A 22,152-nucleotide genomic window follows, 5' to 3' on the forward strand; every position below is an offset into this window, starting at 1 on the left:
CTGACTACTCTTATGTATCCTGAGTTAGTATTTTCTCTGGCCTCCTGGTTCTAACACGGTTATCTGTCTATTCTTCTTCCCATCTTACTCCACAAAACAGCAGGTAACACTGTGCCCCAAGCCTAGGGGTCTCTGTGTAAGTCCAAATCCATGTAGAGGGGTAAAAGAAGTTAAAGGATGATGGGCAAAACTGTGACTATAGACAATAACACATCTACACATCTACTGAAATGATCAGGCTGAACAATCATCCTCAGGAAAGAAAAAGGAGTAGGGGTGAAACTTCTCTGGAGTAATTGGAGTATGGGACTCGGTGGCTCTAAGCAATATAAACTATCGTAAGGACCAATATTTTCTGTTAGAAGCATGTCAACAAGAAATATTAGACATTTAAATAGAACTTTTTATAATAGTGCAGAGCTGAGGGTTCTTAAATTTAGATCTCGGCCATTTGGAAGAGGTAATTGAAATTTTTCTAAACACTACCAGGGAGTTACAAACTCAGATAAGTGGGACACATCAATCAAACTATCATACAAAATGAACATGTAAAAAAAACAAACAAAACAAAAATGTTACATCCTCAACAACAGCATATGTATAAGGTGAGAAGTCCAACACTAAACCGGTGTTGCACTCCTGTATAGTGGACTATTGGAACTACTATGTGTCCTGACCAGAAGAGTAGAGAAAGTATTAGCGCCCCCATTTCAGGAGAGATTACTGCACAATCTGAATTCCTTAGGATTGAAAACAATGTAATTTATGACGTGGAGTGAATTCATGAAACCAGCGCTCGAGCCATGCCAACACATCTTCTGCAGGCAAGAATAAATGTACAGTGGTTACGGAAAGTATTCAGATCCCTTTAAATTGTTCACTCTTTGTTTCATTGCAGCCATTTGGTAAATTCAAAAAAGTTCATTTTTCTCTCATTAATGTGCACTCTGCACCCCATCTTGACTGAAAATAAAACAGAAATGTAGAAATTTTAGCAAATTTAATAAAAAGGAAAAACTGAAATATCACATGATCATAAGTATTCAGACCCTTTGCTCAGACACTCATATCAGTCACATGCTGTCCATTTCCTTGTGATCTTCCTTGAGATGGTTCTATGCCTTCATTGGAGGCCAGCTGTGTTTAAGTTACCCCCGGAGCCTTTTTCAGTTTTGCATTTTTGTATTTCGCTCCCCTTCTTTCCAGAGCCATAACTTTTTTATTTTTCCGTCAGTATGGCCATGTGAGGGCTTGTTTTTTGCGGGATGAGTTGTACTTTTGATTTACACCATTGGTTTTACCATCTCATGAACTAGAAAATGGGAAGAAATTTCAAGCGCGGTGAAATTGCAAGAAAAGTTCAATCTCACACTTGTTATTTGTTTGGCTTTTTTGCTAGGTTTACTAAATGCTAAAACTGACCTGCCATTAGGATTCTCCAGGTCATTACAAGTTTCTAGACACCAAACATGTATTTTTTTATCTAAGTGGTGAAAAAAAATTCCAAACTTTGTTATAAAAAAAAAAAAAAAAAAAAAAGAAAGGAAAGATGTGGGATCACAGCTGGAGCCCACATCAAAGGGAGGGAGTCCGACATTGGCTTACTATTACGCCCGATGTTGGTAAGAGGTTAAACTGGTAGGACTTGATTTGGAAAGGCACACACCTGTCTATATAAAACCTCACAGCTCACAGTGCATGTCAGACCAAATGAGAATCATGAGGTCAAAGGAACTGGCCAAGGAGCTCAGAGACAGAATTGTGGCACAGATCTGGCCAAGGTTACAAAAGAATTTCTGCAGTACTCAAGGTTCCTAAAAGCACAGTGGCCACCATAATCCTTAAATGGAAGACATTTGTGACCACCAAAAGTCTTCCTAGACCTGGCTGTCCAGCCAAACGGAAAAATTGTGGGTGAAGAGCCTTGGTAGAGAGTTAAATAACCCCAAGATCACCGTGGCTGAGCTCCACAGATGCATTAGGGAGATGGGAGAAAGACAACTATCACTGCAGTCCTCCACCAGTTGGGCTTTCATGGCAGAGTGGCCCGACGGAAGCCTCTCCTCGGTGCAAGACATATGAAAGCCCGCATAGAGTTTGCTAAAAAACACATGAAGGACTCTCAGACTATGAGAAATAAGATTCTCTGGTCTGATGAGAAGATAGACCTTTTTGGTGATAATTCTAAGTGGTATGTGTGGAGAAAACCAAACACTGCTCATCACCTGCCCAATACAATCCCAGCAGTGAAACATGTTGGTGGCAGCATCATGCTATGGAGGTGTTTTTCAGCTGCAGGGACAGGATGACTGATTGTCATTTAAGGATACATGAATGCGGCCAAGTACACAGATATCCTGGATGAAAACCTCTTCCAGAGCACTCTAGACCTCAGACTTGGCTGAAGGCTCACCTTCCAACAAGACAAAGACACTAAGTACACAGCTAAAATAACAAAGAAGGGGCTTCAGAACAACTCTGTGACCATTCTTGACTGGCCCAGCCAGAGCCCTGACCTAAACCCAATGGAGCATCTCTGGAGAGACCTGAAAATGGCTGTCCACCATCATTCACCATCCAACCTGACGGAACTGGAGAGGATCTGCAAGGAAGAATGGCAGAGGATCCTGAAATCCAGGTGTGAAAAACTTGTTGCATCATTCCCAAGAAGACTCGTGGCTGCAGTAGCTCAAAAGGGTGCTTCCACTCAATACTGAGCAAAAGGTCTGAATACTTATGATCATGTGAAATTTCAGTTTTTCTTTTTTAATAAATTTGCAAAAATTACTACATTTCTGTTTTTTTCAGTCAAGATGGGGTGCAGAGTTTACATTAATGAGAAAAAATGAACTTTTTTGAATTTACCAAATGGGTGCAATGAAACAAAGAGTGAAAAATTTAAAAGGGGTCTGAATACTTTCCGTACCCACTGTATATTACAGCCATCAGCCACGCACAACTTAGAGATGCATCATGGTGCAGGTGTACTGTTTATTATGTAGTTTATCACAATCCTGTATGAAGTTAGTCGGTTTTATAAGAAATTGAAAAATCAGGATAAAGGGAAACTCTGTTATTGTACAGAAATTCGCACTTGGCCCTCACTGCACATTTAATGTTGTCGATTACAAAAGTGAAGTTTGGCCAGAAAGACTGGACCTGGTCTTGTAGGGACCATATGAGCACATTCAGGAGCACAGAAGGGAGGATAGATTCATCCAATATCAGGGATCTAAAAATGACCCAAGCGATCCATAATAGGATGAAAAGCCATAGACATAATATTAGGGAAGGTGTAATCTGCCACAATCTGTATGTTTAGGCTTTTCGTTTTTGAATATAAATGAGATCCCACCAGTTTAAGACTCATTATTAGTGATGGGCGAGCACTAAAATGCTTGGATGCTCGTTGCTCGGGTCGAGCAAATTGGAATACTCGGGTACTCGACCCAAGCACCCAGCCTAATGTAAGTCTATGGGAGACCCGAGTATTTTTACCGCGATCCTCCCTGGGGGTCCTTTTAAGGTCTAAAAACATCTGAAAATGATGGAAACACTGCTCAATTGACACAGGAACATCATGGGGATTTCCCCTGGAAGCATTTCTGACTCCTAGATCACAACTGTAAGTAATGTTGTCAGAGTGGCACGCCATTTTTACAGGTGCACCAAAAAACATACAAAAACTAAACCAAAATTAATTTTGCTGGGAAATATGTTAAGGTACATCCTTTTCAGGGTAATGACTTGTATATAAGGCACAATAATAAACCCCAGACCAAAATGTTCCTCCACCACTTGGGGTATGTTCACACGCAGCGTTTTTGATGTGTTTTCAACTTTAACATTGCTTTCAACCAATACAAATGCATTCACTGGGAAATGTCATTGAAACATTTAACAACCCTAGCTGGGGATGTGGTGTGGGACACATAAGGAGATACATCTTGTTTCATCTATGAAGGAGGGACTCAAAGTCAAAAAGCCTATTTTTAGAGGGGCATCAGGCGGCATTAATATTCTTAAAGGGCCATTATTAAACAGTGGGTCTCCTATGCTGTTATTGCCGTGCAGTGAGTGGTTTGGCTGCCAAGAATTATGACGCACCCCAATACCCCTTTCACGAGAGCTTCCAGAAAAAATGTTGCATTGAATGCAAGTCATATGTATCCCAAGAATCCTTTGAACCCAGGTACTGGATGGCCACAGGAAAATCCACTTCGAATTATTCATTTTGAAATCCCATACTGTTTTCTTATCTATTAACTGCGAGGCTTGCCCTGCTACCAAGTCATATGCACCCCAATAAGTCTTTAAACCCAGGTACTGGATGGCCACAGGAAAACCCACTTCACATTCTTCAGTTGGTCTTGCCATACTGTTTCCTTATGCATTGAATGCAAGGGCCGCCTTGACCCAAATTTGCACACACCCCAATCCCCCTTGGAAGAAACATGGAGGAGGGCCTCATAAAAAAAACTGTCCCATTACAAAGAAGCGGGTCTCCTAGTCTCGTAAAGCAAATACACTATGTGTATGGGCTGACAAACATTTCCCCATGGAGGGTACATTTTAAAAAATTTTTTATGGGGATCATAGACACCCTTGCCAAAAAATTAACGCTGTAGCAGCATAGAACACATTCAGCCTGGTCTTCTAGTGGCAGTGGATGATGAGACGTGGAGGAAGGCATCATTAAAAAAATAGGCCCAATTTAAAAGATCGGTTCTCATAGATTTGTAATGCCCATACACTAAGTGCTTGGGCTGACAAACATTTCCCCCTGGGAGGTACATTTAAAATTTTTTTTTTTTTATGGGGATAATAGACACCCTTGCCAAAAAATAGACTGGCTGTAGCAGCATAGAATACGTTCACCCTGGTGTTCTAGTGGTGGTGGATGATGAGACGTGGAGGAATCTGTAATAAAAAAATAGGCCCAATTTAAAGGAGCGGGTCTCCTAGACTTGGAATGCCCATACACTAAGTGTATGGGCTGACAAACATTTCCCCCTGGGGGAGTAAAATTTTGGGGGGTTTCAAATTGGTAACGGGCATCATAAAAACACCCTTGCACAAAAATTTAGTGACTTTTGCATCACGGAATACGTTCACCCTGGTGTTATAGTGGCTCTAGATGATGAGGATAAGGATGAGGATAACACAAAATAGACAAAATCAGGAAGCGTATACCCATGTGTGGTTGTGAAGAGGTTCATGGGAAGACACCTCCCCAAAAAAGACAATGTATTTGAGGTTGAGTTTTGCTGTTGCCCAATCCAGCCCTTGTTCATTTTTATAATAGTCAGCCTGTCAGCATTTTCAGTTGACAGGCGGATGTGCTTATCTATAATATAATGCTAGGAGTGTCACTCTGTCCGAAGCCTTTATAGATTCACGCCTGCGCAGTCTGGCTCCCACGGAGTTACGCATCCTGCAGTAGCGTAGCTACGGGGGGACAGAAGGGGCCATCGCCCCGGGCCGGTGCTCAGAGTAGGCCCACCCGGAGCTACGCTACTGTAACTATTGGCGTGCACAGCGCGCCGATACAATTACATTCTGTGGCAGAGCAGGGAGAATCGATCTCCTTGCTCTGCTGCCCGGCCGCTATGTGCCCCTGAGCACTTTCAGCTTGGCCACGGCCTCGTCCTCTGCATGCACCATCAGCATCACGTCCACTTCCCCGTCCCTTGCCTTGCCCATTTTAAATGGACTACTGAAATATTTTAAAAGTTCAATACAAATGTATTAATTTTGAGAAAACTTATATGTGATCAGTGTGCGGAAAAACCACACTTTTAATTCAATGGAATGTTGGTAATTTTTTTATTTTCCTTTAAACAAATTTTATTAATAAATAGGGAAAGACACACCAAAACCAGATCAAAGGAGCACTCAAATGCAACAATTTTTAAACCACAGACAGACGAGGCGTCTGACAGAGAAATCACAATGTTCAATATGTGGCCTGGACTTTTTTTACATTTTTTTAACCATTAATTACTGTATAGAGCAAATGTAACAGACAGACTAAAAACTGGAATGTATGCCTGAAAAGCAAGAATTTGGACACCACAGATAGACCGGCATCTGACGGAGATAACAGACTGTTTTAATATGTGGCCTGGATTTTTTTTATTTTTTTTTTAACCACAAATTACTGTATAGAACAAGGGTAGCAGACAGACTAAAAAGTGGAATGTATGCCTGAAAAGCAAGTATTTGGAGACCACAGATAGACCGGCCGTCTGACTGAGATAACAGAATGTTTCAATATGTGGCCTGGAGTTTTTAAAAAAATGTTTAACCCAGCCACAAATTATGTATAGAACAAGGGTAGCAGACAAAATACTGGAACGTATGCCTGAAAAGCAAGGATTTGGACACCATAGATAGACCGAGCATCTGACGGCGATAACAGACTGTTTCGATATGTGGCCTGCATTTTTTTTATTGTTTTTAACCCAACCACAAATAACTGTATTGAACAAGGGTAGCAGACAGACTAAAAACTGGAATGTATGCCTGAAAAGCAAGTATTTGGAGACCACAGATAGACCGGGCATCTGACAGAGGTAATAGACTATTTAAATATGTGGCCTGGAGTTTTTAAAACATTTTAAACCCTAAAATACTGTATAGAGCAGGGGTAGCAGACAGACAAAAAAGAGGAATGTATAGATTTTCACGCTCTTGTATTGAAATGACCTGGCTGTAGTCTGCAGTGTGACCAAGCAAATAAATGTAGAAAAAAGGGGGCTATGGATTGCTGTGTAATAAAATTAGCTAGTATAAGGTGCAAAAAAAAAAATATATAGCCACGGATACCTGCAGCTATGTATATATAAAATACGCAGCACCAGACAGTAATGGAGCCTTTTGATGTATGCAGTGTGATCTATATACTCACATACAGTGCCTGCTTGCCTTGCACTGATGTGGATATGTGCACATAGACTCCCCTGCCTACCTAGCACTGCAATCCATATACCGCCGAATTAGCCCTAAAAAGTACTGTTGGTTTATCAGGATTTATGGATTGAACACTAGTAGACCCACACTAACTAATAAAAGAATGAATCTGACCCTATCTCAGCAGCAGCTCTCCCTACACTAGCTGAGTCCGGAGCAGAATGCGGCGAGCAGAGCGGCGCCAGGTCTCTTATAGACCTGATGATGCTGTGGGGCCAGCCAATCACTGTAATACCACAACAAAGATGGCTGCGGTATTACAATGCATGGCAGACAATCCCTGCATGTTGACTGGCACTCTAAACAGCACCAAAATTAAAAGGAGGAGACCCGAGCTCCCAACGAATAATCCAGGAAATGCTCGCTGCTCGCCGAGTACACTGAGCACAGTGATACTTGGGGCGAGTACCGAGTAGTGGCGAGCATGCTCGATCACTACTCATATTAGAACAAATATCAAAATGTGTCTAATAAATCCCAAAGACTTGTGAATACGGAATCCTATTGGATTTTTAAATTATCCACACTTAGGTATGCGCCGAGTATCCTGTGTCGTGGTATCCACCGCAAGACAAGGAGGTGTCTTGGATACCGCGACATATGATACTCGGTACATACCTAGTTTGGGTCACAGTATACCTGATTGCAGGTCACTGACCACCTACGCACTGGGCTACACCATTTAGCTGATCTTTGGCTACTGTTTGTGTTCTACTCACACTAGCATCTAAAAATTAACCCTAGTACACTGATGAAGGGCTATCACGACCAAAATGTTTGTAACTAGTGTATACTGTATGTATTAAATTTAGATTTTTGCACCAAAAATCCCTGAGTGTGCCCGGTATTGGATACTTAGCTATACGGTTTGGGTACCTACTATGTGGCACCTCCAAGTTTGGCTGTGCTAACATTTATTCCTATATGAGTGTGATTCCTAGAAGTGTGTCCTAAAAGTGTGAAGATTACAGTAGAATTAAAACCTGAAAGATGTATACAGACTGTGCCCTGCTACCTGCCACCATCGCACTCTAACAAGCATCTTTATTCTTCCGACAGGTATGTTCATCCACCCAGCTCTCCTGCTGTCTGTCTATGAAGTGCATATAGTACATCACCCAGCTTTGCACACAGACTTTCCTCTGCTCCTAGCATTCTCATGGTATGCCTTTCAGCTAACCCCAGCTCTATCCTAGTGTTATTTATGACCTTGTTTACTCAGGCTTGATTGTATGCATCTGGTTGACCCTTAATTCTCTGACCAAGATGAACAGAGTCCACTCCACTCTGCTTCACACCTGAATGCACTTAGTTATACATATATTGCATAGCTCAAGTCTGCATGACTTTAGTCTGCAGTGTAATTCCTAGAAGTGTGTCCTAAAAGTGTGAAGATTACAGTAGAATTAAAACCTGAATTGAACCTGAAGGTAACTGGCCAGCCACTGTAAACAATGTTTCTGTTTGTTTTCACTCTCACCCCTATAATCCTTCACTTTATGCTTACTCCCCTAATCCCCACACTAAGTAAGGAACTGTTTATCTCGGCTTCAATCCTCCCCATCCATCTCACCTCCTCCTCAGAACTGTTCCTTAACCTACAATCCTCTGCCTCCAAACACAGACAGCCCCCTCATGCCCTCTCCTGCTCCCACCTGCTAACACTTTCTCTGCTCCTTCTCACTGCCGGTGATATCTCTCCAAATCCTGGTCCTCCTCACCAAATTCCCACAGTCATTTCTACCTCCCATCCACGCTCTATCACAAACTTCCGTAACCTCTCTAACCTTATACCCATTCACCCAGCCCCCGCTTCCCCAGTCCCACTAACAGGAGCTCTGTGGAACGCTCGCTCTGTCTGCAACAAGCTCTCCTACATCCATGATCTTTTTGTTACTACCAAACTTTCATTCCTCGCCATCGCCGAAACCTGGCTCACCCCTCCTGACACAGCCTCCCCTGCTGCACTCTCTTACGGTGGCTTCCACCTTTCTCACACACCCCGCCCCAGCAGCAAACATGGTGGAGGAGTTGGTTTTCTCCTTTCAGATAACTGCTCCTTCACCCCAATCCCACTGCCACCCTGTTACCCTCCCTTCCTTTGAGGTGCACTCTATGCGCATCTACTCCCCCTCCAACCTTCAACTGGCTGTCATTTACCGCCCCCCAGAGCCAGCCACCACCTTCTTTGACCACTTCACCACCTGGCTACTTCATTTCCTTTCCGCGGACATCCCCACTATCATCATGGGCGACTTCAACATCCCCATTGACACTTCCCTCTGAGCTGCCCCTAAACTTATATCTCTCACTTCCTCCTTCGGCCTCACTCAATGGTCTTCTGCAGACACTCACAAAGATGGTCACACACTGGACCTCCTCTTCACCCGCCTCTGCTCCCTATCTAACCTCTCTAACTCACCTCTTCTGCTCTCTGACCACAACCTTCTCACATTCTCTTCCCTCTCCACTCCATCTCTACAATCCCCACCCCACAAACTTTCACACCCTCGCAGAAATCTTAAACGTCTTGACCTACATTCATTCTCTGAATCCCTCCTCCTCACAGACATAAGTTCCTTACACAATGCGGATGACGCTGCCGCTCTATATAACACCACAATAGCTGTAGCTCTGGAATCTGCTGCCCCACTTACACATACCAAAGCTCGCAAAATCAACAGACAGCCCTGGCACACCAGCCTGACCAAAGAACTGAGGCGTGCTTCCAGGGCTGCTGAGCGTAGATGGAAAAGATCCCACTCCAACGAGCACTTCATCGCATTCAAACAGTCCCTCACTACTTTCAAGACCACACTCGCCACAGCTAAACAAACCTACTTCTCATCTCTCATATCCTCCCTGTCTAACAACCCTAAACAGTTATTCAACACCTTCAATTCTCTCCTCCGTCTCCCAGCACCTCCTCCCTCCCCACTTATCGCAGCTGAAGACTTTTCAAGCAGAAGATTGATAGCATCAGAGACCATTTTGGTCAACAACCCACAGAGCCCTTCCTCCCGAAGTCCCAGCCCTCCACCTCCAAAATTAACTTCTCCACCATTACAGAAGATCAACTCTCCACTCTACTCTCAAGATCGCAACTCACCACCTGTGCACTTGGCCCGCTCCCATCCCACTTCATCCCAAACCTCACCACAGTCTTCATCCCAACCCTAACCCATCTCTTCAACCTATCACTAACAACTGGTGTTTTCTGTTGTGAATTCCGTTCTGGAGCTCCCTCCTGTGGTTGCTAATGGTATTTTTGTGAGTTCTGCCCTTGGGCTCCCTCTGGTGGTTTCGAGTGGAACTGCTGCTCCGTTAGGTAGCTGTAGCAGCTGCCATCACTGATCGCCTAGCCTGGGTTTGTTATTTAAACCTGCTCTGGGCTTTAGTTCATGCCAGCTGTCAATGTCTTAGGTTGGATTTGGTTCTCTCCTTGGATTTCTCATATGGCCTGTCCTTGTCAGCAAAAGATAAGTTCTGCTAGTTCTTGTTTGTCCATTTGCTTTGAACATTATTGCTTTGCAAATATGTCTCTTTTTGTCCAGCTGGTCACTATGTCATATTCAGGCTAGCTGGAAGCTCTGGGAAGCAGATTTGCCCCTCCACACCGTGAGTCGGTGTGGAGTTCATTTTTTGTGAACTCTGTGTGGATTTTTGTAGTTTTTAACACTGACCGCACAGTATCCTTTTCTCTCTGTCTATCAAGTTTAGTATTGGCCTCCTTTGCTGAAAACTGATTTCATTTCTGTGTATGTCATTTCCCTCTCCACTCACAGCCAATATTTGTGGGGGGCTATCTTTCCTTTTGGGGTTTTCTCTGAGGCAAGATAGCTTTCTATTTCCTTCTTTAGGGGTAGTTAATTCTTAGGCTGTGAAGAGGTGTCTAGGGAGAGTCAGGAACATCCCACGGCTATTACTAGTGGTGTTGTTAGGATTAGGGACTGCGGTCAGTAGAGATACCACCTCCTCAGAGCTCGTCCCATGTTGCGTTTTAGCCACCAGGTCATATCGGTGTGGCCTCTTAACCACCAGGTCATAACAGTTTTCCCCTCAAGATTTAAACATGCCTCCATCACACCTATCCTCAAAAAGCCCTCTCTTGACCCATCTTCTGCATCTAGCTATCGCCCTATATCACTTCTCCCTTATGCCTCCAAACTACTGGAACAACACGTCTACCTTGAACTGTCCTTCCATCTCTCTTCTTGCTCCCTCTTTGACCGCTTACAATCTGGCTTCCGGTCACACCATTCCACTGAAACTGCCCTAACTAAGGTCACCAATGATCTCTTAATCGCCAAGAGCAAGCGACACTACTCTGTCCTCCTCGACCTGTCGGCTGCCTTTGACACAGTGGACCATTCCCTATTATTACAGACCCTCTCATCCCTTGGCATCACAGACTTGGCCCTATCCTGGATCTCATCATACCTAACAGACCGGACATTCAGCGTCTCCTACTCACACACCACATCCTCACCTCGCCCCCTATCTGTCGGAGTCCCACAAGGTTCAGTCCTTGGGCCCCTGCTCTTCTCCATTTACACCTTTGGCCTGAGACAGCTCATAGAATCTCATGGCTTTCAGTATCACCTCTATGCTGATGACACACAGATCTACATCTCTGGACCAGATATCACCTCCCTACTAACCAGAATCCCTCAATGTCTGTCCACTATTTCATCCTTCTTCTCCGCTAGATTTCTGAAACTTAATATGGACAAAACAGAATTCATCATCTTTCCCCCATCTCACGCGACCCCCCCCCAACGAACCTATCCATTACAGTACATGGCTGCCCACTCTCCCCAGTCCCACAAGCTCGCTGCCTCGGGGTAATCCTTGACGCTGATCTCTCCTTCAAACCACATATCCAAGCCCTTTCCACTTCCTGCCGACTTCAACTCAAAAATATTTCACGAATCCGTACATTCCTCAACCAAGAATCTGCAAAAACCCTAGTCCATGCCCTCATCATCTCTCGCCTTGACTACTGCAACCTCCTGCTCTGTGGCCTCCCCTCTAACACTCTCACACCCCTCCAATCTATTCTAAACTCTGCTGCCCGACTAATCCACCTGTCCCCCCGCTATTCCCCAGCCTCTCCCCTCTGTCAATCCCTTCACTGGCTCCCCATTGCCCAAAGACTCCACTACAAAACCCTAACCATGACGTACAAAGCCATCCACAACCTGTCTCCTCCATACATCTGTGACCTCGTCTCCTGGTACTTACCTACACGCAACCTCCGATCCTCACAAGATCTCCTTCTCTACTCCCCTCTTATCTCCTCTTCCCACAATCGTATACAAGATTTCTCTCGCGTATCACCCCTACTCTGGAACCCTCTACCACAACACATCAGACTCTCGCCTACCATCGAAACCTTCAAAAAGAGCCTGAAGACCCACCTCTTCCGACAAGCCTACAACCTGCAGTAACCACCGATCGACCAAACCGCTGCATGACCAGCTCTATCCTCACCTACTGTATTCTCACCCATCCCTTGTAGATTGTGAGCGTTCGCGGGCAGGGTCCTCTCTCCTCCTGTACCAGTTATGACTTGTATTGTTTAAGATTATTGTACTTGTTTTTATTATTTATACCCCTCCTCACATGTAAAGCGCCATGGAATAAATGGCGCTATAACAATAAATAATAATAATAATAATATGAAGAAGGAGCTGGTTCACATTGGAAAAGAGTAGAATTTTAAAATGAAAAGGTTTTTTTTTTTTACGTTCATTTGTTTTGACACCCAACTTTATGGCTGAAAACTTGGCAGAGCTTCTCAAAGTCCTGAATTTTTCCTTCTCCCCATATCAGGGATTTTGGAAGCCAGCAGCATCATTACCCTCCGTTTTCTCTAAAAGGCTCATCATAATATTTTTCTAACTTGTCAGCACATTCTACGTACGCTGTCATTTGGCTTTGTAGTTTACAGATCTGGGCAGGTAACAGTCAATGTCTTCTAATCTCAGGGGATAGGTGGATCCTCCAGGTTGTAAGTTCTATAGAAAAGGGCTTTCAATGTCCAAAGTCATTTGGACAGTTTTGGGTGGAGGAGAATGTTGTGGTCTAGAGGCAAAATGGTGATCACACGATTGTTATACGGCCGGACTACACCACCGATAAAGCAGCCACAGCCGGTGACTGAGAAGAATCTGTGACTTCTCTGTATTTAGTGGTCACTACTCACCTGGGTAGTCATATGTAGGAATCACCTCTTTACACCGCTCATCACTCCTCACATATGTCTCTGTAGTATTAATATGGGTCAGATCTTCACCCTGAAACAAATATTGTAAAAGTCACAGACAGATAGAGAAGTCACATCTATGATCAGCTCTAATCCTGCCATCTCCACCGTTCTCATTACACAAGTATAAATCATATAATACTGGTGGATAAAGCAACACTGAGCACAAGACATTCACAGCCATCTACACATTGTGACAGAGTCACTGGTAAGGTGATAGAGGGGAGATATGTGTCACTGCGCTTAACGGCGTCAGTGATGTAAAACCAGAGAATTTTTCTCCAGCACACTATGTGTTGTGAGGGTTAAGATGCATAAAAAGGGCTGGTTTAATGTAGACCTTCACAGATTGGGTGGGAGAAAGTCCACTTTATCTCCCCTGGCAGACCTGCCAGGACCTGCATGAGTTCATGATCATGTGATCAATCACATGATGGGGAAGTTACAGGCTTGGGTTGAAAAATCCGAGCTCTACAGGCAGTCTGGGTTCAGCTAGCCTGGAGAGAGGACTCTCCAGAGGCTTTGTGGCTCATCGAGTACAGACTGAACCTGTGCTGCTCCAGTGCGGGGTGCCACCCACAACGTATGGACTGTGCTGCAGCATTTTGTTTTCTTTTGTTGTTTTGTTCCTGTTTTAGCCAAAAAGTCCGAGTTTGTTTTCCCCACATGTTGGTTTATGCTGCCTTACATTAACCCCTTCACCCCCAAGGGTGGTTTGCACGTTAATGACCGGGCCAATTTTTACAATTCTGACCACTGTCCCTTTAGGAGGTTATAACTCTGGAACGCTTCAACGGATCTTGGCGATTCTGACATTGTTTTCTTGTGACATATTGTACTTCATGATAGTGGTAAAATTTCTTCGATATAACTTGCGTTTATTTGTGAAAAAAACGGAAATTTGGCGAAAATTTTGAAAATTTTGCAATTTTCCAACTTTGAATTTTTATGCCCTTAAATCACAGACATATGTCACGCAAAATACTTAATAAGTAACATTTCCCACATGTCTACTTTACATCAGCACAATTTTGGAACCAAAATTTTTTTTTGTTAGGGAGTTATAAGGGTTAAAAGTTGACCAGAAATTTCTCATTTTTACAACACCATTTTTTTTTAGGGACCACATCTCATTTGAAGTCATTTTGAGGGGTCTGTATGATAGAAAATACCCAAGTGTGACACCATTCTAAAAACTGCACCCCTCAAGGTGCTCAAAACCACACTCAAGAAGTTTATTAACCCTTCAGGTGTTTCACAGGAATTTTTGGAATGTTTAAATAAAAATGAACATTTAATTTTTTTTCACACAAAATTTATTTCAGCTCCAATTTGTTTTATTTTACCAAGGGTAACAGGAGAAAATAGACTGCAAAATTTGTTGTACAATTTGTCCTGAGTACGCTGATACCCCATATGTGGGTGTAAACCATTGTTTGGGCGCATGGCAGAGCTTGGAAGGGAAGGAGCGCCATTTGACTTTTCAATGCAAAATTGACTGGAATTGAGATGGGACGCCATGTTGCGTTTGGAGAGCCCCTGATGTGCCTAAACATTGAAACCCCCTACAAGTGACACCATTTTGGAAAGTAGACCCCCTAAGGAACTTATCTAGATGTGTGGTGAGCACTTTGACCCACCAAGTGCTTCACAGAAGTTTATAATGCAGAGCCGTAAAAATAAAAAATCATATTTTTTCACAAAAATGATCTTTTCGCCCCCAATTTTTTATTTTCCCAATGGTAAGAGAAGAAATTGGTCCCCAAAAAATGTTGTGCAATTTGTCCTGAGTACGCAGATACCCCATATGTTGGGGTAAACCACTGTTTGGGCGCATGGCAGAGCTTGGAAGGGAAGGAGCGCCATTTGACTTTTCAATGCAAAATTGACTGGAATTGAGATGGGACGCCATGTTGCGTTTGGAGAGCCCCTGATGTGCCTAAACATTGAAACCCCCTACAAGTGACACCATTTTGGAAAGTAGACCCCCTAAGGAACTTATCTAGATGTGTGGTGAGCACTTTGACCCACCAAGTGCTTCACAGAAGTTTATAATGCAGAGCCGTAAAAATAAAAAATCATATTTTTTCACAAAAATGATCTTTTCGCCCCCAATTTTTTATTTTCCCAAGGGTAAGAGAAGAAATTGGTCCCCAAAAAATGTTGTGCAATTTGTCCTGAGTACGCAGATACCCCATATGTTGGGGTAAACCACTGTTTGGGCGCATGGCAGAGCTCGGAAGTGAAGGAGCGCCATTTGACTTTTCAATGCAAAATTGACTGGAATTGAGATGGGACGCCATGTTGCGTTTGGAGAGCCCCTGATGTGCCTAAACATTGAAACCTCCTACAAGTGACACCATTTTGGAAAGTAGACCCCCTAAGGAACTTATCTAGATGTGTGGTGAGCACTTTGACCCACCAAGTGCTTCACAGAAGTTTATAATGCAGAGCCGTAAAAATAAAAAATCATATTTTTTCACAAAAATGATCTTTTCGCCTCCAATTTTTTATTTTCCCAAGGGTAAGAGAAGAAATTGGTCCCCAAAAAACGTTGTGCAATTTGTCCTGAGTACGCAGATACCCCATATGTTGGGGTAAACCACTGTTTGGGCGCATGGCAGAGCTTGGAAGGGAAGGAGCGCCATTTGACTTTTCAATGCAAAATTGACTGGAATTGAGATGGGACGCCATGTTGCGTTTGGAGAGCCCCTGATGTGCCTAAACATTGAAACCCCCCACAAATGACACCATTTTGGAAATTAGACCCCCTAAGGAACTTATCTAGATGTGTTTTGAGAGCTTTGCACCCCCAAGTGTTTCACTACAGATTATAACGCAGAGCCGTGAAAATAAAAATTCTTTTTTTTTTTTCACAAAAATGATTTTTTAGCCCCCAGCTTTTGTATTTTTACAAGAGTAACAGAATAAACTGGACCCCAAAAGTTGTTGTCCAATTTGTCCTGAGTACGCTGATACCCCATATATGGAGGGTAACCACTGTTTGGGCGCATGACAGAGCTCGGAAGGGAAGGAGCGCCATTTGGAATGCAGACTTAAATGGATTGGTCTGCAGGCGTCACGTTGCATTTGCAGAGCCCCTGATGTACCCAAACGGTACAAACCCCCCACAAGTGACCCCATATTGGAAACTAGACCTCCCAAGGAACTTATCTAGATGTGTTGTGAGAACTTTGAACCCCCAAGTGTTTCACTACAGTTTGTAACGCAAAGCCGTGAAAATAAAAATTCTTTTTTTTTTCACAAAAATGATTTTTTAGCCCCCAGCTTTGTATTTTTACAAGGGTAACAGAATAAATTGGACCCTAAAAGTTGTTGTCCAATTTGTCCTGAGTACGCTGATACCCCCTATGTGGGGGGTAACCACTGTTTGGGCACATGACAGAGCTCGGAAGGGAAGGAGCGCCATTTGGAATGCAGACTTAAATGGATTGGTCTGCAGGCGTCACGTTGCATTTGCAGAGCCCCTGATGTACCCAAACAGTACAAACCCCCCACAAGTGACCCCATATTGGAAACTAGACCTCCCAAGGAACTTATCTAGATGTGTTGTGAGAACTTTGAACCCCCAAGTGTTTCACTACAGTTTGTAACGCAAAGCCGTGAAAATAAAAATTCTTTTTTTTTTTCACAAAAATGATTTTTTAGCCCCCAGCTTTGTATTTTTACAAGGGTAACAGAATAAATTGGACCCTACAAGTTGTTGTCCAATTTGTCCTGAGTACGCTGATACCCCCTATGTGGGGGGTAACCACTGTTTGGGCACATGACAGAGCTCGGAAGGGAAGGAGCGCCATTTGGAATGCAGACTTAAATGGATTGGTCTGCAGGCGTCACGTTGCATTTGCAGAGCCCCTGATGTACCCAAACAGTACAAACCCCCCACAAGTGACCCCATATTGGAAACTAGACCTCCCAAGGAACTTATCTAGATGTGTTGTGAGAACTTTGAACCCCCAAGTGTTTCACTACAGTTTGTAACGCAAAGCCGTGAAAATAAAAATTCTTTTTTTTTTTCACAAAAATGATTTTTTAGCCCCCAGCTTTGTATTTTTACAAGGGTAACAGAATAAATTGGACCCTACAAGTTGTTGTCCAATTTGTCCTGAGTACGCTGATACCCCCTATGTGGGGGGTAACCACTGTTTGGGCACATGACAGAGCTCGGAAGGGAAGGAGCGCCATTTGGAATGCAGACTTAAATGGATTGGTCTGCAGGCGTCACGTTGCATTTGCAGAGCCCCTGATGTACCCAAACAGTACAAACCCCCCACAAGTGACCCCATATTGGAAACTAGACCTCCCAAGGAACTTATCTAGATGTGTTTTGAGAACTTTGAACCCCCAAGTGTTTCACTACAGTTTGTAACGCAAAGCCGTGAAAATAAAAATTCTTTTTTTTTTTCACAAAAATGATTTTTTAGCCCCCAGCTTTGTATTTTTACAAGGGTAACAGAATAAATTGGACCCTACAAGTTGTTGTCCAATTTGTCCTGAGTACGCTGATACCCCCTATGTGGGGGGTAACCACTGTTTGGGCACATGACAGAGCTCGGAAGGGAAGGAGCGCCATTTGGAATGCAGACTTAAATGGATTGGTCTGCAGGCGTCACGTTGCATTTGCAGAGCCCCTGATGTACCCAAACAGTACAAACCCCCCACAAGTGACCCCATATTGGAAACTAGACCTCCCAAGGAACTTATCTAGATGTGTTGTGAGAACTTTGAACCCCCAAGTGTTTCACTACAGTTTACAACGCAGAGCCGTGAAAATAAAACATATTTTTTTCCCACAAAAATGATTTTTAGCCCCCCAAATTTTTATTTTCCCAAGGATAACAAGAGAACTTGGACCCCAGAAGTTGTTGTTCAATTTGTCCCGAGTACACTGATAACCCATATGTTGGGATAAACCCCTTTTTGGACGCACGGGAGAGCTCGGAAGCGAAGGAGCACTGTTTTACTTTTTCAACGCAGAATTGGCTGGAATTGAGATCGGACGCCATGTCGCGTTTGGAGAGCCCCTGATGTGCCTGAACAGTGGAAACTCCCCAATTCTACCTGAAACCCTAACCCAAACACACCCCTAACCCTAATCCCAACGGTAACCCTAACCCTACCCCTAACCTCACCTCTAACCGTTTAATGAACATTTTCTGACAGTCATAAGTGCCACGTATTTAAGTGCCACGTATTTAAGTGCCACATATTTAAGTGCCACATATTTAAGTGCCACGTGTTTCAGTGCCACGTGTTTCAGTGCCACGATATTTCAGTGCCACGTATTTCAGTGCCACGTACTATAAATACTATAACTATGTGGTTATACGTGGCACTGAAATATCGTGGCACGTAAATACGTGGCACTTAAGTACGTGGCACTTAAGTACGTGGCACTTAAATACGTGGCACGTAAATACGTGGCACGTAAATACGTGGCACGTAAATACGTGGCACTTAAGTACGTGGCACTTAAGTACGTGGCACTTAAGTACGTGGCACTTATATACGTGGCACTTATATACGTGGCACTTATATACGTGGCCACTGAAATATCGTGGCACTTATATACGTATATAAACGTATATTTTAGTGCCACGTATTTCAGGTTAGGGGTAGGGTTAGGGGTAGGGTTTTTTTTTTTTGTTTGTTTTCTTGTGTTTTTCTATAAAAACGCATGCGTCTAAAAACGCATGCGTTTTACCACGTTTACATGCGTTTTTTCACACATGCGTTTTTTTAAAAAACGCATGCAGATAAAAACGCAAGTGTGAAACCAGCCTAAAAGACGCTTTTTATAGCAAAAAAGTTTTTGCGTCTCCACATTTTGAGACCTATAATTTTTCCACATTTTGGTCCACAGAGTCATGTGAGGTCTTGTTTTTTGTGGGACGAGTTGACGTTTTTATTGGTAACATTTTCGGACACGTGACCATTTTTGATCACTTTTTATTCCGATTTTTGTGAGGCAGAAGGACCAAAAACCAGCTATTCATGAATTTCTTTTGGGAGAGGCGTTTATACCGTTCCGCGTTTGGTAAAATTGATAAAGCAGTTTTATTCGTCGGGTCAGTACGATTACAGCGATATCTCATTTATATAATTTTTTTATGTTTTGGCGCTTTTATACGATAAAAACTATTTTATAGAAAAAATAATTATTTTGGTATCGCTTTATTCTCAGGACTATAACTTTTTTATTTTTTTGCTGATGATGCTGTATGGCGGCTCGTTTTTTGCGGGACAAGATGACGTTTTCAGCGGTACCATGGTTATTTATATCCGTCTTTTTGATCGCGTGTTATTCCACTTTTTGTTCGGCGGTATGGTAATAAAGCGTTGTTTTTTGCCTCGTTTTTTTTTTTTTTTTCTTACGGTGTTTACTGAAGGGGTTAACTAGTGGGGCAGTTTTATAGGTTGGGTCGTTACGGACGCGGCGATACTAAATATGTGTACTTTTATTGTTTTTTTTATTTTATTTAGATAAAGAAATGTATTTATGGGAATAATATTTTATTTTTTTTTTCATTATTTTGGAATATTTTTTTTTTTTTTTTTTACACATTTGGAAAAAATTTTTTTTAACTTTTTTACTTTGCCCCAGGGGGGGACAATACAGATCGGTGATCTGTCAGTTTGCATAGCACTCTGACAGATCACCGATCTGAGGAAAGTGCAGGCTGCTTCACAGTGCCTGCTCTGAGCAGGCGTCTGTGAAGCCACCTCCCTCCCTGCAGGACCCGGATCCGCGGCCATCTTGGATCCGGGTCTGGGAGCTGCAGGGAGGGAGGTAAGACCCTCGCAGCAACGCGATCACATCGCGTTGCTGCGGGGGGCTCAGGGAAGCCCGCAGGGAGCCCCCTCCCTGCGCGATGCTTCCCTGCACCGCCGGCACATCGCGATCATGTTTGATCGCGGTGTGCCGGGGGTTAATGTGCCGGGGGCGGTCCGTGACCGCTCCTGGCACATAGTGCCGGATGTCAGCTGTGATAATCAGCTGACACCCGGCCGCGATCGGCGGCGCTCCCCCCGTGAGCGCCGCTGATCGCGTATGACGTACTATCCCGTCGGCGGTCATACGGGCCCACCCCACCTCGACGGGATAGTACGTCAGATGTCAGGAAGGGGTTAAAGGACGGTGTTCTCATTTTTCCTACCTCTGTGTGCCACCACGTGAGTGAACTACCACAACATCATAAAGCCTCTTTCACACGTCCGTGTCTCCGGTATGAGAGGTGACAGTTTTCACATCTACCGTAGACACGTACACACGTAGACCCATTCAAATGAATGGGTCTGTGCACGTCATTGTGTTTCCAACATGCCCCACATGTAGACATTTCCTTTTTTTTTCCGTCAGCATGGACGGCAAAATGTACTGCACACGTGCACATGGAGAACACACATTGATGTCCTCCGTGTGACACGCATCAGCACCGGGGAAGAAGCGCTACAGTAAGTGCTGTTACCCGGCGGCAGGTGCTGAAGACGGCTCTCATCATTCTCTCCTGCTCTGCTGGCGGTCGGCATGAGCAGAAGAGAATGATGAGAGTTATATTAAAGTCCGAACGATGACAGCAGGTGGGGACTATTATTCCCATCATCTGACACCTGCTGCCGCTAACAGTGACAGCAGGAGCGGATGATCGGGTTATTCCTCACCCACTCCCTGCAATATATCGAAATAAATGAATGAAAACCCCGGTGTGAGTTCCCCCCTATTTTCTTGAACCAACCAGGAAAACCTCACAGTTGGGGCTGCAACCACCAGCTATCAGTTTCAGCAAGGTTGGTTATCAAGAATAGAGTGGTACCCACGCTATTTTTAAAATTATTTAAATAAATAATTTTAAAAAATGTCATGAGGTTCCCCCCATTTTTGACAACACAACCAGCCTTGATAAAGCTCACAGCTGTGGGCTAGTATTCTCAGGCTGGTAAGGGGTCATGGATATTAAACGCCCAGCCTAGAAACAGCAGCCTGCAGCTGCCTAGAAAAGGCGCATCTATTAGATGCGCCAGTTTTGGCGCTTTGCCCGACTCTTCCCACTTGCCCTGTAGCGGTGGCAAGAGGGGTTAATATTTGTGGGGTTGATTTCATCTTTGTATTGTCAGGTGACATCAAGCCCACAGCTTAGTAATGGAGAGGTGTCTATAAGACACCTCTCCATTACTAATCCTATAGTTATATGGTAAATAAAGACACAGCCAGAATAAAGTCCTTTAATTTAAAAAAATGACAGACTCCTTTAATATTCTCAATTAAACCATACTTACGACCTCACCTAATTCCACCGAAGCCCTCAATCTCCTGTAATAAAGTAAAATAACAAAACAACAATATACCATACCTGTCTGTCATTCTGTTCCACGCCGTAATCCATGTCTGAGGGATAATCAGTTTTCAACCTGGACGGTGCCAAGATGCGACCGTCCAGGCTGAGAACCACTAGTAAATGAGCTGATGAGAGAGCAGCATCATTTACCAGCGGTGACATCATCGAGGCCGGGCTGAACTGCGGTGACCTCAGGACCGTGGGAAAATGCTAGTGATGATGCCGCCGCTAGTCACTGAGGCTGCGCTCGCAGCAGCTCATTCACCAGTGGTTTTCAGCCTGGATGGTCGCATCTTGGCACCGTCCAGGATGAAAACTATTTTAGCCCCCAGACATGGATTACAGCGTGGGACAGAACGACGGACAGGTATGGTATATTGTTGTTTTTTTATGTTACTTTTATTACAGATCAAGGGCTTCGGTGGAATTAGACGATGCAGTAACTATGGTTTAATTGAGATTAATAAAGGAGTCTGTGTCATTTTTTCAATTAAAGGACTTTATTCTGGCTGTCAATAAAAAATTATAAGTTAAACCGCACCTCATATAGCCAGG

The 22,152-nt window shown here is 43.7% G+C and overlaps 1 protein-coding gene across 1 annotated transcript in view; it reads right to left on the reverse strand.

The window, feature by feature from the left end:
* Positions 1-22,152, reverse strand: part of LOC143768006 (uncharacterized) — a 53,247-nt gene that overhangs the window by 3,372 nt on the left and 27,723 nt on the right. The window contains exon 6 of the mRNA XM_077256628.1: positions 13,181-13,271. Within this exon, the coding sequence (XP_077112743.1) occupies positions 13,181-13,271 (91 nt within the window). The remainder of the gene's footprint in view (positions 1-13,180; positions 13,272-22,152) is intronic.

This window comes from Ranitomeya variabilis, chromosome 4 (genome assembly GCF_051348905.1).
Source record: "Ranitomeya variabilis isolate aRanVar5 chromosome 4, aRanVar5.hap1, whole genome shotgun sequence".
Lineage (NCBI taxonomy): Eukaryota > Metazoa > Chordata > Amphibia > Anura > Dendrobatidae > Ranitomeya > Ranitomeya variabilis.